Genomic DNA, 17,026 nt, shown 5'->3' on the forward strand with positions numbered 1-17,026 from the left:
AGGATTTGATCTTACTTTAGATCTTAGCAACCTCAGCATTTTATTTTTCTTTTCCTATTGAGAACTGTCGCCTTTTTACTTAAAATAAAAACTTCATGACTTCCTTTTGCTATAACTGAATTGCCAGCATCTTTACTCTTGCATTACAGGGTCAATATTAAGTAAAACAAGGGTTATTTGAACATATGCACTGTGATGCCTTGAGAGTCAATCTGATCATTGAGAGAGTTACTGGTGACACACACAGGACAAAGGGATGATTCATATTTCAGATGGGACACAGAGGGATTATGTGAGATTTCATCATACTACTCAGAATGGTATGCAGTTTGAAACTTATGAGTTGGTTACTTCTGGAATTTTCCATTTGATATTTTTGGATCACAGTTGACTGGGGATAACTGAAACCATGGATAAGGGGTAATACCATATTTATAACTTTAATTTTAGACTAGATATTGTAGCATGGCTATAAAGTCCTACCACCAAGGGGAAACTAAAAGAGATAGGAGAGTAATTCACTGGCCTTAACAGAGCACACATCAAATAGCTTCAAATGTGGGACAGAGTTAGAGAGGTCAGAGAATACTGCGGAAAAGAAACGAGAAGTCAAAATAATCAGAGATGCTCTAGCAGGAAAAAATTCATACAGAGCCAGGACTTCTCAAGCATTTGGGGACACCACTGGTTACCTAGTGACAACCCTGAGAACTTAGTCTCAGAACTTACTTTCAAGAATTCTCTAAACTCCTGCAGGTGCCCCACATTGCTCCTTTATTTTCAAAACAAAAGGACAAAATTTACATAACAATTTATAGAGAGTTAACTCTTGCTTTGTGCCTTTTTAAAAATGACAGAGGACACTGAGGAATGAAGACTAACGATAGGGAGGTGGCAAAGGCTAGTGATAGGACATTCTGAGGATGCTAGTGGTATCCGTGGGGAGCCAATGAGGACTGTTAGTTAATGGTTGTATAGGACAGGAGAAAAGTGACCCCTATTCTAACATCTGCTTTGAAATAACTGCACGTATTTCCTTCCAGTCTTCTAGGAGTGTGTGTACCCTTGCAAAGTAGACCTTCTGTTAGTCACCAGTGTATCTGCACACCATCCAACAAGCTGAGCTCTAGATTTCAAACCACCGAACAGGAGCTAACACATCTAGTGTTGTGATCACTCTTTCACATATCAGTTCGCTTAATCCCTCAGAACTTTAGTGGTCTTATAATACTCATTGTTCAGAGGAGGAAACAGAGGACTGGGGTCGTTAACTGGCAGAGCTGTGAGTCCCAGCCAGGCAACCTGACTTCAGAGCCCCTGCTTCCACAGATACGGTGGCATCCTTAGTGTGGTCCTGGGCATTGACTTTGCAGCAGGGTAGCTGGATTTCCAACATGATACTATAGTTTACCAGGGGAAGAAAGGGCCTCGAGGACAGGAATAAATTTTCTGAACTCTTCCGAGGAAGAAGATGGCTTGGTGTATAACCAAGGAGACTTACTACTTAAGAAAAATGTAATGAGACTAAAGTCATGAGAAATGTAAGCAGAAAAAAAGTCATGCTGTGGTGGAATAGCAGTGAATTCAGAACACCAAAAACTGGATGACTGAAGGTTGGTGTAACTGTAGGAGTGTCTAAGGATGGCCCCAGAACTCTGGCTCCTGGTGTTCATGCCCTAGTGTACCCACCCCATGCAACAGTGAATCTGGGATGGCCACGTGACTTGCTTTATCCAAGAGAATATGATGGAAACGACACTAGCACTGAGCTACATCTGGGCCTAAACCCAAATAATGGCTAACGCTTCCACTTTTATGCTCTCTTTGGAAACCCTAAGCTATACACTCAAGAAGTCTAGCTATCCTTCTGGAGAGATCACGTGAAGAAACCACATGGAGGGGGATACCCTGAGTCTCCCAGGGTGGGAGAGAGGCTCTGGCTACATTAGCAGAGCCCAGCCTTGCAGTTGTTCCCCTGCCAAGGTACCAGGCAGCAGCGTGCCATCTTAGCCATTCTCACACAGATGAGCTTCCAGATGGCTGCAGATTCAACCCCTTCATATGGAGCAGAGGAATGGCCCCAATGTGCCCAGTCAGTCCACAAGTCAGGAGAGAGAAAATGGTTGTTCTTTAAACCACCAAGTTTTGGGGTGGTTTGTTATGTAGCAATAGATGATAACTAAAACAGTAGCACATCAATGAGGTTTCTTCTCATATCTTGAATTAGGTTGTAACCTAATGAGAAGATATTTTTATTTTTAATTAATTAGTGTATTGTTGTACTAGGGATGGAAACTAAGATCTCGCGCAAGCTTTTCAAACTTGGGTGTGCATGCAAAACACTGGTAAATTCTGATTGATTCTGATTTAAAAGGCCTAGGGTGGGGCCTATGATTCTGTGGTTCTTTGTAGCTACCCAGTGATGCCAAAGCTGAAGCTGCATGAGCTGAAGCTCCATTAGCAAAGTCTTAGAGGACAAAAGGCCAGCTGGACTCAGAAATGACACTTCTTCCTCAGCGAGTCGTATTAGACTCAGAGTAGCGGGCAGCTCACCTTCAGGCAGTAATAACCCACTACGCAGACGAGAGAGATGATGGTATGGACAACGGCCAGGGCCCGCAGTGTTGGTGCCATATACCCAGTGCTCTCCTGCAGGACAAAGAATACCATGGCTTCTTCCTCTTCCTCATCATTAAAGGAATTCCACAGGTTTGCCACATCCTCGGTTTCTTCCTCTAATGGTTCTTCAGTGACCTGGCCCAAGACACATGCTCACTTATAAACATCAGAAGACGCCTCAGCCACCAGTCTCTCCCCACAATATATCATTAGTATATATTGTACCAATAGTGCTGACTCAATATTACTTGCTGAATAAATGAGGCTTTTAGATAACTTATTGTTAGGAATCTCCCAGTATCCCAAAACTGCAAATAAAAATTAAAAAGAGACAAAAACTATTTCTTAAAAAAGAAAGCAAATATATAAATAAATAAAATTAGGAACCTTTTTCCTATATCCACTATACTCCTGTGCCATCTTTGAAATGCTGTGGCCTGAGAAGTCAACACATGTGAGCACAAGCATGCATGTGCACATGCTTATGTGTACGTACACATTTTCTGCAATTCTGTTTACATCCATGGCTTCAGTGGACACTCTTTTTTTTTTTTTTTTTTTTTAATTTATATGTGGGGCTGAGTATCGAACCCAGGGCCTCACACATGCCAGGCAAATGCTCTACCACTGAGCCACAGCTCCAGCCCCTTCAGTAGACACTCTTACAGAGCTGACTCTCATATTTACACCTCTGAGGTTTCTGCCCTGTTGGCTCTGACTGCTGGGCTATTTCTACCTGTATGGCCACCAGGAGTCACCTCAACCTCAGTATGCTAAAACGAAGCTACACAGCCTGAAATAGACTCCTGTTTTCCTTCTATGGGCAACAGAAAGCCATTAACTTGTCAAGTAGAAGGTTCATGTGGATAAAACAGTGTTTCATGAAAATTAGATTGGTGGTTTTAAATAGGAAAGGAGATAGGCAAGAGATAGAAAAACCAGTTGTGGACTATACCAAGAATCTGGGATCATGAATTCATTTCCTTAATAATTATCACATGCCTACAATATGCAAGACCTACTCAACAATGTTCAAAATCTTCATTTATCTTGACTGGTACCTTTCTTTCCAACTCCTACTAATTCTTTCATAATGGTTCTAAGATATGGGTCAACTCTAATGGCTTTATTATCTTATTTATCAAGGAAAGAACTGTACTTGTTATTAAATTTTTAAATACCCCATAGTTCCTAATATAGGGTCTAGCACATAGTTGTGCTCAATGAACATTTGAAGATTGAAGTTAAACAGTGACTAAAACAAGCCTGAACTATGGAAATAGTCCCGACTTGCCCCCCCTTGACAGCAGTCTATTCTTCCCACTGCTAGAGTGTGCACTTCTTAGAAGTCAGTGTCTTGGAAATTCCCTCAGATATTAGAATCTTTGTTATACTCAAGAGCATGAGTTCTGTTATAGTCCCCCCATACACAGTACATTTAGTTTGTAACATATTTAGCAAGTAATCCCTGAATGAAGTATCACCTTATAAAAAAGCAGGATGAAGTTGATAGCGAAGGCTACAAACAGAGCAAGGAACCTCAGGTTGTAGAAATTCCTGGCCAGGTAGTGCTGCAAAGAGAAGGACAGGCAGAAGTAGAAGAGCTCTGGGGTCAAAGAGAACTTCTCTGTCTCACACAAGAGATCTGCTCTGGTTTGTTTATATGGGTAAGACCTCTGTGGTTACCACTCTTTTAGGGTAATCTTGTTACTACTCTTTTAGAGCAATCCCGAGCTTCTTATTAGTGGCATGAATTATTTGGGAAACTGAAATATCGGTTGAAAAAAATTCCTTAGAATAATGTTCAAAAGAACCCTGCCCTGGCTCATCCCTCAAGGGACCAAATGCCTAACAAGCCACAGCAGAGGATTACCAGCTATGCAAGTGCTGAATGTGTTTTCACGATCACTCCATGAAGGAAGAAGTTGATTTGGAAATTATGAATGATCCAGGTCCACAGAAGACCCCTGCAACTCCCTCCACCCACTGAGTGCAGTCAGACTGTGGTCCAGAGTCCTTGTGCCTTTGTAAGCGACAGCCCCAGGAACCTCCTTCACAGGCATTATTCCAATCTCACTGCCACCTTTCCCCAGAAAAGTTAACACTTGAGGCCTGGAGTGGCAGCTGCTAGGGAGGGGAAGGTTCTAGTCTCTCTGTGAGGGGACCTCACTAACAGTGTAGTCCTGGCCACCAGCAACTGTACCTCAGTGGACAACTTATCAGAGAAAGAACATTACAAGCTGCATTGAGGTTTGACTGCATGTAGAAGAGTAAAGATTTGGGGACCAGTGTGGGAACTTCACCCAACATAGGAAACTTCTTTCTGAATTCCAAATGATCAAACTACTTCTGAACTTTTAGACCAGGATGAGCTAGCTGGACATAGAAGACCAGCTATAAAGAGTTGTTCACACTTTCCTGGGGGGAAAATAGGTCAGGGGACATCCCATGGCTGGACAGAGGTGTGGAAGGCTGTGGCTTTTTCCAGATAACTCTTTTTTTTCTTTTCCTGCAACTCAAAAGGAACAGGTAGATAAGCGAGAAGAGGAAAAGAACAGGAATGAGAAAGGAGAGGAGGCGTAACCATCTAAATGGTGGAATATTAGCAGCTCTCAGGTCTGCCTGGGGCTGACCCCTCCACCAGGAAGGGGCCTGGGGCTGGAGCTTACCAGTAACTTGGTCTGGTAGATTTCCAGCCCTTTAAAGAAGTTGGCCATGAGGGCTTCGGGTTTCTCAACCTTCTGACCACGTCGTCGCTTCTTCTTCTTTGTCACTTCTGCCCACAGGTCCTCAGCTTGTGTCTCCTCTTTGGCTTTGTCCTCCTTTTCTCCATCTTCCACGCTGCAGGGATGAGAAACCCACTCAGTTGGGGAGGAGGGAAGTAGGTCTAGTCCAGAAAGAGACTAGAGAGAAATTGGGTTGAGAGGTGGGAGACAGAATTGCTCCTCGGGGCTGGAGACCTCAGGTCTTTATCAGCTCACCGTGGCTGCCATCGGATTTATATTTAATGAGTGTGGCCATTTGGATGATCCGTGGTCACATCAGTGATAAACTCTTCTTCTGAAAATAGGTTTAACAATTTTTTCCCCTTCAGAAAAATTTCCCTTTCTTTTTAAATCCATCTTGAGAGTTAGCCATAGTGCCTACTACTCTAAGATTGTGGTAGGAATTAAATGAAATATTGCATAAAAAAGCTTGGCATAAGCCTGACATATAGGTATTCAAATAAATATTAAATATTATCATTCTCTATATTATATGAAGTTACTAAGTATTCGGGTTTGTTAATATGTTTGGTAAAACAGTGAAACCCCAGTGTTAGAACTATAAAGTTAATAAGATAGACAGAATGTGTGTACTTATTGTAGAGCTGAGGTGAAAAGAAATAAGCCAGAGCTTAGAGACTATCTATTGCTTGTATTAATAGAAATCAGGTTTTCTATTTACCACAGCAATACAACAGTAGATGCTAGCAAGAACTGTCTGTCACAAGGAAAAGAAAGGTGGAGAAAGGTGGGAAGTGATAGTGTGGAAAGCAAAGGGAGATCAGTAAAACAGAGGAAAGGGAACGGAGGAGGGAAAGGCGAGGGACGGGGAAATGCTGGGAGTGATATTGGCCAAATTATATTGTTATATGGTGTGCATGTACTAATATGTGACAACAAATCCCACCATTATGTACAAGTGTAATGCACCAATAAAAACATGTAGAGGAAAAAAATAGAAAAAGGGAACTATCTGCCATAGCAATAAGAGCAGTCCATGCTACTGAGAACTTACTCTGCCTTCTCAGATTCTACTTTTCCTTCAGCTTCATGTGCTGCTTTCATCTCTGCTGCCTAGATAAAAATAACAATCAATCAAGGGCTCCTCAAGAAGTAAGTTCATGATGATCCATGTCATTGGCCATTTTCTTCTTTGTTACAAGTCCCAGAGTCTTTTTCTCTTTATGTTTCAGCTTCTCTCAGGATCACAGAATATAATATATATTGAGCTATATATCAAACTACTCTGGAGAGATGCCAAAAATAAAAAATAAAAAAAGATTTCAAACTTTAAACCTCAAGTGTCCTTGTATTATTTAATAAACTCAAGCAGGAAGTTTGTGCTCAGACCTTGTGAGGGTCTCTTGGCAGCAGTCCTGCTGCCCCATGGGGTAAGACATATGGGAATCAATCAAGCCAAGTCTAATTCAGAGCCTGCTTCCATCTGACAGACTTCCAGTCTTGTGCTCAGTCCTCTCATCACTACCCCAGTCCCTCTGACTGATGACCACTGTACTTAGAATAAAGTCAAGCAGGCCTGGTCTTTCTTCCTATCCTGATCTTGGACCAATTGATCTGTTTCCTAAATCCAAATCTTGACTTCCTTCCTTTCCTGGAACATTCCAGATACTTCTGTGCACTTGAGCCTTGGCACCAGTCATATACTCTGCTTGGAGTATGGCTGCCCTGGCTTCCCATGTGCCTGCCATCCTTCAGGACTTGACTCAGACGACCCCCTTTCAGAAGCTTCCTTGGCTACCCCTTTTATAGTGGGCTCAGTCACTCTATAACATGCTAGCTTGTTCATTTATGCATTAAAAATGGTAATTCTTGTTTATCTATTTTCTTCTTCCACTAGAAGCTTAAGCTCCATGAAGGCAAAAATGCTTCTCAATGTATCCCCATATCCTAGAACACAGCCTGGCACATAGGGTCCCTGAATGAGTTCCTATTATGTTTCAAACCGTTTTATATTATAAGCTTCATAAGGGAGCAAAGCAGAGTGAGTGAATTCCTATGATTCTGATGCCTCCATCCCAACTGTCCACACCAGGTCAGTGCTTTTTCCTACACATCTCCATCTCCTGACATTTCTCCTTCCTAGCAGGCTTCATGCTTACAATGACTTGTCCAATGTTCGTCTTTTCCACTACATCACAGAGACAATGCACTTTTCATTTACCAATATGTTGTTGGAGCCTGAAAGAGTGATAAGTGCATATTAAATTTTCAATAAATAATAATGAAACGAATGAATAAAAGTAGTCTTTGGGCTCTGATCTCTTCACACTTTCTACTCTCTTTGATGCTGAAATAACACTATGTGTTGGATGATGCAAAAGAGGGGGACACCCAGAATCTCCCACGGTCAGTGGTCTCTGCCATCTTATCCACGTCTGGCCGAATGGCTTGGGTGACTGGACAGTGCTGCATCACACGGATAGATGGGTTCTCAGTGCTGCCAACTTCACTGGGAGGCTATGCTAAGTCATATGATATCATATAGACTTTTGAAGACACTGCAGAAGTATTGTCACAGAAGACAAGTCTTCTCCTACACTGTACTTGGTTTTCTATGCTTTCCATTCACTGAATGAAACTGTGCACCTTTGAACAACAGTCTGAAGCCAGGTGAAGGCTCAGACCATCATGTTGGAACTCTACCATATAAATCTCAAGTCCATCCAGCCACTAAACACTGAAACCACAGCTAAGTCTTGATATCCCCAGATGCTGAAGAATTAGAATTATAAGCTCAGGGTAATTGTAGCAGAGCCCGTGTCTAATGCAATGTTGGTTCCTGGGCAAACAGTGTCAGTACTGACTGCAAGATGAGGTCATGAGTCTTTCTGGGGATAAAGAGGATAGAAACAGATTATGCTCACCTGTGCTTTTCTTTTCTTCCGTACGGTACTCTCTAATGTTGGGGGTTCATCCTTGCCAATAATTTCAGAGAGGTCCCCCAAACCCACTTCAGGCCCATGCTTTAAGCCACCTTCTTTCTTTGGGTGCAATCCAAAGAGGTCTGACATGATGTCTGCATTTCCCTTCTCGCCCTTGACAAAGTGTACTAGTTCAATCGGGATACCCGGCTCAGTCACTTCTGCCCTCTCAGCTTCCACAGCATCATCATGGATACCAAATTGAGTTGGGTCTGGCATGTCACCCAGGATCTTGGTCACTCTGATGTTCTTTGCCCCTTCTACTAGGCCCCCTCCAAATACTGTGTTCCAGAGTATCTGAAAGATTCCTCCCAATATGGTGAAGAACAGCTGGAAGAATCCCACGAACAACATCCAGAAAAAAGAGAAGAACACCTTCACTAGCTCCTTTGCAGACATCTTTTTCACGTTTCTGTACTGCTTCCTGAGGTTCTTCAGGGTTGCTCTCTTCAGAAAGTTGGCAACATTTCTCTTGGCTGAGGAACAGGCCATGGCAAATGCAGAGGCAGACTCAAAAGACTTGTCTTCCTCCTCCTCACCCTCGATTTCTAACACATAAGGAGAATCTTCATCTTCCTCCGCCTCCTCTTCTGGCCTGTCAGCTGAATCAGATTCAGAGATCTGAGATGCTAACTGCATTTCAAAGATTGTATCCTCACAGAAGTTCACAAATAACTCCATCTTTTCTTGCTCCCCGCCTTCATTGACAACGTCAAAAATGAACTGTCGCTTAGATTCTTTCACCTGAGGCTTCTCCCACTGAGTTCGACTAGATTCGCTGATCTCGAAATAAACACGCTCAATTTTCTTGGCCCCACCCATGATCTCGATCCGTCCTAGGTATGGCTCAAAGTAATTTAGCACACTTTCTGCTGGGTCCAACAGACACTTCAGGCGAGAATCATTTGGCATGTGTTCAGAAAGATTTGTCAATAACACTGCCACATTAAACCCAATGTCCTTGGCCGGCTCATGGAACCGGTCTACAAAATCAATGTAGTTAAACATGTCATTCTCGTCAGCTTCTGCACATGAAAGGAGAAAGTCAATCTCTGACTGGGTATATTGCTTTTGCCCTTCCATGGCCTTCTGGAATTCTTTTTTGGAGATAATCCCTTTACCATCTGGGTCATATTCTTTGAAGGTGTCTGAGCTGGTTAAGTCTTTAAGTTTCAAGAACATGTCAAAGAATTTCAAGATCATTTCTACATTAGTAGATGACTCTACCAGTGTGTCAACCATCTGCTTGCCAATAGTTCCATTTACCACATTCCCTGTGAGGTGGGTTCAAAAAGACATACAAATATATAAATAAACCGGCACCATTATATAACTGGTCAGGTAGCTACTTTTAGAGGACTTATGTGCCAAATTAGGCAGCTCTTCTCTGACCGTGATGATTTGGAAATGGGTAGGAGGGAGCAGCAAGCCATAAAGACTATGCCACTAGGAGCCGAGGGAGAAGAAATAGAGGGCCATGACCTTTTTTGTGACCTAGGGCCCAGAGAGTGGTTTCATTATCAGAATACTGGGGATACACAGGGCTATGTGGTATCCCTCCTATCCCCTTAGGCCTTTGAGGGTGCCCCCCTGGATGGCTGGCATACACACTGGCAGCCAGATGTACTGAAAAGCAATGGGGAAAGGGAGAGGATAGGGAAGAGCAAAGCTTGGAGGTTTTCCCCAGTTCATTCTGGCTTTCCTATTGATGTAAAATGAGTCGGCTTCAGGCTTTGTCCATCAGACCATGTGCCCCTCACTCATTTTTTTCTCTCTGAAAATCTAGCATTCTAATCAATGTCATACAGCATCAGTGACCTGCCAGAAGGATCATCTGAGTGATTAGTCAGGTTAGTGCTCAGGCAATTACAGTTGTGTGAATGCCTAGTTATACCAAACAGCCCAACCTTCCAGGAGGGACAGAAGCATCACCACCATGTCCTGAAGGAGATCCAAGAGTTCCTTCAGCAGCTCGATCTGACTGGAATCCTAGAACAGAAACAGGAGATACCCCTGAGCTATCTGATCCCTCAGCAAAGTACCAGGCAGTGAGCAAGAAGAGCCTGCTCTGGAAAGGTCAGGTAAAGACAGCATCAGGTCAGGAGTGAGTTCCCTTCTCACTGCGAACGAGGATGCCTTATCCTCCACGGTCGGAGGCGACAGGAGACTCACTGTAGCAGGACTCGTCCATCAGCGTCCTTTACATTCCTCCTTTTATTAGTACAATGTGGCAGATACGCAAAGTGTTGTCCAAAACTACTGAACAACTCAATCCACCAGAGAGCCTTGAGGTTTCTCTAGTAGCTCACATTGTCATTTTCAATGCTGGAAAATTACTATCGGTTTTATGGAAATACTATTGTAATCAAATGATGGTATCAAGGTTATAGCCACCCAATGGGTTTTTCTTTCCTTCTGGTTTAATTTAGATTATCCTGATGCTGGTTGGTGGTGATCTGGGTGTCACTGGTTCCTTGAAATGATATATGATTGAGGTTATTCCTCCAGATGGTTTTGATACCAGCCTGTTTGGTCTTAATTTCAGCAATGCAGAAATTAAGTGAGCTCTGTACTTTATATCCTATGTTATAGAAGAAAATGATCCTTAGATCTAATCTGAGAATGAAATTAAAATTAGGAAATGATCCTTGGAAGAGTGATCTGAGGGTGAAATTAAAATATGTTTTCTGGGTCATATTTATTTAAGAGCCTACCTCTGAAAGACACAGCAATTTGCCTAGCCCTTCAAACTTCTGAGGAAATTTCCCTTATCTACAGTGTGTGTCATAGTTACATAGAAAATACCATATGAGATATGTTAGATCTGAGAAGAGACCACAGAGATCATTCATTCTAACTAAATATTTTATAGATTATGAAACAAAAACGAAAAAGGAAGTGACTTTCCAAAAGGAGGTGGTGACTAGGCCAGGACTCCTGTCTCTGGAGTCTCTACACCACACTGCCCCAGTTAAAAAGAAGTGGATGGAGTACTGCCAAATTTGTAGCCCTCCCAAGAACTCTCTCCTCCCATAAGGCCAGAGTCAAAAGGGGAAAAATGAAAGGGTTAAATAGCACATTCCAGAAGAGAGGAGGCAGATGTGACAGCCTTGAGAATTTTAGATACATGTTATTTAAATTAATGCTGCAAATGTTACTCTAATCAGCTTGAAACACATCCTGAGGTTCTTCCTCATGTGTTGCCATGGAGAGAAGTGATCAACTACTATATATGCTACATTTATTTGGCCATAATAAATGCTCTGAGTGATTCTGATTCGTCTTGCCAGAGAGATGGGGAGTGAGAAGGAGAGGCAGAGATGGGAGGGGGGAAGCACGGGTGAGAGAGAAGGGCTATGTGGATTACAGAGACATGCAACATCTGACAGATCAGACAAGGCTGATAGTGTTTATAAACTGACAAAACAGTGACAAGGAAGCAAAACGGATTAGCACCACAGAAAGCAAGTGTTGAGGCAATTACAAAAAGATCAGGTTGGTGGGACACAGGGAAGGAAGCTGCATTCATGCACAAGCTCATATGAGATCCCCCTACAGCCCCTCCGAAGGCATTTATTCCTGTCTCCCAGTTTGGCTTTCAGTTTTAAAAATGAGACCTAATCTACATGGCTTTCCTAGCCTTTGATCAAGCAACTACATCCATAATGGAAAAACCAAGGGATGAGGATTTGTTTAGAATTTCACACCAATGAAATGTGCGGGGAACAGGCCACAGTACCTGAGAGAGTTTCATCTGCATGTTAGCAAACACATGGAGGAAGCCAACCACTGCATCCCACAGCCGGCTGTGAGCCAGGCTCTGCTGGTTCCCGATGCAGGGGCCCTGTGGAGAGGAGGACACCCATATTTCACTTTAGCATCACAAGTTGCTCTGAAACTTGCCCTAGTAGGGTATTTGACACCTACTGTTATGAGCAGATAGCATTGTCCCAAAGACTCATATTTTATAGCTCAATATTTTCCCCAAGATGTCACTTTTCCCTCCCTTCCCAATTGTAGGGTATTATATTTAGGGAAAAAAAAAATCAAGGATTTCACAGTCCAGTGACTATTTTGCTGTGGTTGAAGTAGAGCAAAGGGCACTCCTGGTCATACCCACCCCTTCTCCTGAGAGGCCTTCTGAGGAACTCAGGGGGTGTTGTGGAGCACAGTTTGAAAACCAGTTCCTTGCCCACCCACTGTTATCAGACAAAGTTACACATAAATGCTATGACATCAGGACTATCTGTTGAATTAAAAAATTCTGTAATAATCGACCACCTCCAGGATTTTATCATTAACCTAAACTTCAGGTTATAATACCATCTTTAAAATATCTTTTCTGAAAGACAAATGGAGAGGGATGACTTAATTACCAGTTTGCACTTTCTGTGTTAATCACTTTCCTATTTTTGGAGATCAATATTGAACCAACTCTGTTTCTTCTTGACTCTTCCTTATAGTCTATTTTTTCTACCCTTTTTAACCAATTGCCAAATCATTCTTCAAAAAGAAAGTTCTAAAAATGACACAAGTGCTGTCTCAAGTTCTGGAAAAATCTTGGCAGGATTCTCAAAGAGATGAGCAGGAGAAATATTGTCTGCATCCTCAAATCACATAAGTTTATTTAAACATCCAGTTTGTGTACGACCAGGTTCTAATCCCTAGAAGCCACTACACTCCTTTTGGAACAAAACTGGTTGTTGATGGAAATTCACATTCACAAAAATGAGCTGCTTCTTTTCAGTTAAATGCTTCAGGGGAAATGCTGAAGATTAGGATGGGTTCTGCTCAGATCATATCAAATCCTCGTCAAATATGCTCAATGATCTCCTTCAGTATTACATGTTCTGTGGAACATGAAATCAGAAATGAAGGCACAAGAAAAGGGATGGAATATTCCCATTTCCTTCTTTTTCTCTTTCTGAAAGATTGATGTGATTATTGACATTATTCCTAATGAAGCCATGCACAATCCTATCTCTGTAGCTTTTCTGAAAGACCAACTTAGAATATACCTCCTTCCCTGTGTCCATCCTCAGTCCCTATGTGCCTGTGAAGACTCTCAGCCCTGGAGCTCACAAGTACTTTCCCTTCCTCTCAACTCACACATATGTGTTTTCTAAGCATGGTGTATATAACGGTTTCACTCACAAATTATCATCTTGAGTCAAATAGTTTTCCTCATGTACATGCATTTTCTCAATTACACTGTAAGCTCTTTAATGGTAGAGGCAATTCACCTCTTTTCGTAAGTTACTCTAGAGTATAAGCTAAATGTTTTGTTCAATGAATAAATGAATGAAGATCTTATGAGTCTCTTGGTTATGATAATACAAAGTGTAATGTTAATTCTGCTTTTAAAAATCTCATCTCACAGAGGGCTGAGATGACTACTGATTTTGTAGCAAATTATGCCTGAATACATTCCCTGTTCTTTTTCACAGCAGATGGACCACTGTAGGCAACGAATGGAGAATGTTATGAACAGAGACAACAGAAAGAGCTAGATGTAGATGACACGTGTCGAGATCACGTGTAGATGAGACTGCCTTTGTACATAGTTTATGTGCTTCTGACAAATGAGCAGAGTTCACATGAATTGTTTCTAATCTCTACCTAAGATAATATCATGTATGTCTTTTATTCACTCACTCTATCAATAATCTCTCCACTTCACTCTCCTTGCTTCCTGAACATCAGATACTGATGTGTCAAACATCGTTCTGGACAGGAACAATTTTAAATTGAATAAGAAATATTCTACCCATGAAAAGTTTTTAGTCTAATAGAGAAAGTAAAATGTAACTAGATAAATGCAAATATGGTGACAATACCACCAACAGGTCCCAGTGTATGTGTTGGGGGGCACAAAGCACAAGCTCTCATAGAGTACAGGTCCCACGGGTTCCTCCTTCTAGATAAGAAATCTGTTAGTGTGAAGGCTGGGTGCACAGTGCACTGTCTACTTGCAGATATTCTATAGAAAATGGTTATGATAAAAATATTCTCTTTGTCTTCAAGTCTGCACTCCTGAGCACATACCTGAATATACTCTGTAAGAGAATTGAAAATTTGCTTGGTGACTGCCAGAGCTTTGGAAAAATTGTGCTGTCCAGATTCATCAATGATATCCTTCCCTGAATAGTACCAGTAGAAATCACTGATTGATTCCTAAAATCAAACAAATAGAGTTTAGTATTTCTCAGACTTCAGTCAGTGAAGCTGAATTCAATGTGTGGAAGTATGAGAGAATCCTACATCTCTATGACCTCTTTGCTATGACAGAAGTCAAGGACTCTGTGAAGAAGGACAGAGATACCTGGTCTCTAGTGTCTTTTAAGCATAAATATTTCCCCCAGAGAGAAAGAGTTAGGAGACAGGTTAGCCTTTAGCACCTGGGAGACCATGATATGGGACCATCTAATCAAAGTGAGAAATGTACACCAAAGAGAATATTGACTATAATTCAAATAATCAAAGTAACAGAAACAATATAATAGTTAATATTTTTAATGCAAGATATGGTTCTGAGCACTCTATGAGGCAGGTCCTACACATTTTATAGATGAGAAAACTGGAACATAGAGAAGTTAAATCTATTGTTACAGGTCCCCAAAAGGTGGCAAAATCAGGATGAGGAATCTACAAAGAAAATCTTCTTCACATTTGTGCAGATTTTCTCAATATAATTTGGATTTTTATTCAAAACAATTAAGCCAAGTGACTTTTCAACACTAACAACTTGACAACTTGGAAACTCATCCCATCACCTTGTTCAATTCTTCTTCCTAGTATAATCTGTTCTCCTCATTCACAGGTTGCTTTATAGCTATTGGGCATTGTGCCTACATTTTCACTGGTAAAACTAAAGTAAACCAGCATTTTATAATAGATAATTTGATATTTGACCCCTCCCATTGCTTCAGTCATTAAACACACTTTTTAAGCATCTGACTTCCCACAAGTGTGTGAACACAGATTACAAAGCCTTCCTTATTAGGGCTTGACTATCCAGAAAAATCTCCAACTTACGAGGATCTGACATAATTTTTCAACTTTATAAAGATGTGCAAGAAATAAGAATTCAGTAGAAACTATATTTTGAATTTTGTTCTTTTCTTGGGCTAGCAGTATATGGTATTATATTCTCTTGTGATGCTGGGTTATAGCAGTGAACTTCAGCTCCCAGCCACTTATGATGGGTTTATCAGGACATAATCCCACCGTAAGTTGAAGAGCATCTGAATCCTGGGCCACTCTAACCTTTTGGAAGTATAGGTGAGAGGTGCCATTGCCCAAGGCCCTCCCACTCACCTGCAGACGCAGAAGGTAATCCACAGTGCTGATGATGATATTCACAGTGGTGGTGTTGCCCATCTGAGTCCGCAGGAAGTTCTGAAAGTCTGAGAGCACCAGTGCTGGGTCAGAGCCTGGCCCCATCATGTGAAGGGAGCCAGGCAAGCCCTGGGCTGAGATCAGAAGAGGCACACCATGGGAAAAGTCTCAAAAAGAGACTACATTCGAGGTTAGCAGGTCCTGCAGGTCGGGGCTCTGCTTTGAGTCCTCCCAACCTGGCGACACTGAAATGAGACTTAATGAGGCCTAAGGGGACAAATGAAAAGGGCTAGAGATTCTGGAAGCAGTTTAGCCTTGGTGGCACTAAATAGCATCAGCCATGAAGTTGAAATGGTTTTATGTAGAGCTTCTTGTGGAAGAATGGATTGACAGATGTCCTTGGGCTAATGACTGGTTGATTCAAATGGCATACACCAAACTGAATCATAACTGTGACCTGAATGTTTTCCCTTGACAAAGCAATGTGTTCTACTTACCACTGTTATGTCCTTCACACAGTAACTGCAGGAATCTGAAGAGATCTCTTGTGAATTCATCATTCTGGAGTACCTTTTCACCTTGAAAACAGAATATTCTGGTGAGCATTTGTTTGGCTTCTCAACATGGAACACCTTCTAATGCAAATGACTGTAAAAATGTCAAAGGGCTGTGTTGGAATGGTTTGGGGAAGGAATGCTGGGTGAATGGGGAGAAACCCAGTTAATCTGGAGCTGAGGCTGCAGAGCACAGAGTCCAACAAAGGTAAATTATTTAGCCCCAAGACTCAGTTGTAATGAGAACAAGTAGAACAATGGCAGTAAATAGTTCACAGTCCATAACCCATGCTTTACAGAAAGAAGAGACTTCTTTAATTAAGCCTTAAACTGCTGAGTTAAACTCGACATGCAACCAGTAACTCTAAGATGTGTCTGTGCTGAGGCAATTAAATTAAATCTCTTAGGATTCACACACTTGGCAGGAACCCAGGCCAGAAACTCAAACTTACCACGCTCACGAACAATGACTGGCGGTAAGAAAAAGAGAACACACAGTAAGAAACTCATCAACACCACAATTAATTGTCTTTACTTAAAACGGGCTCTATGAACACATCCAGCCTGGATGCTGGATTTATCAAAGGACTGATGTTTTGCTCCAACATATCAAGTCTTTGCAGATTCAGAAACCATGAGAATGGACTCTAACCAGAAAGAGTTAAAGTTTTAATCAGGAAGAGAAAGACCTTGACATTCTTTAGTTACTTACGTGTTCCCTCTTCAGTAACCATCCCCAGACCTTCAGCTTTATTCTGCCTCTCAAATGCATTCAAATCAAGGACACTTTTAACAGACAAAAGAAAAC

At 41.7% G+C, this 17,026-nt stretch overlaps 1 protein-coding gene across 1 annotated transcript in view; it reads right to left on the reverse strand.

Annotated features, from left to right (window-relative positions):
- RYR3 (ryanodine receptor 3) overlaps window positions 1-17,026 on the reverse strand; it is a 506,360-nt gene that overhangs the window by 16,761 nt on the left and 472,573 nt on the right. The window contains 12 exon segments of the mRNA XM_079126345.1: window positions 2,554-2,754; window positions 4,104-4,190; window positions 5,289-5,460; window positions 6,400-6,458; window positions 8,270-9,600; window positions 10,234-10,315; window positions 12,066-12,170; window positions 14,372-14,500; window positions 15,644-15,732; window positions 16,162-16,242; window positions 16,671-16,688; window positions 16,931-17,004. Of these exon segments, the coding sequence (XP_078982471.1) occupies window positions 2,554-2,754; window positions 4,104-4,190; window positions 5,289-5,460; window positions 6,400-6,458; window positions 8,270-9,600; window positions 10,234-10,315; window positions 12,066-12,170; window positions 14,372-14,500; window positions 15,644-15,732; window positions 16,162-16,242; window positions 16,671-16,688; window positions 16,931-17,004 (2,428 nt within the window).

Source organism: Sciurus vulgaris, assembly GCF_902686455.1.
Source record: "Sciurus vulgaris genome assembly, chromosome: 2".
Taxonomy (NCBI): domain Eukaryota; kingdom Metazoa; phylum Chordata; class Mammalia; order Rodentia; family Sciuridae; genus Sciurus; species Sciurus vulgaris.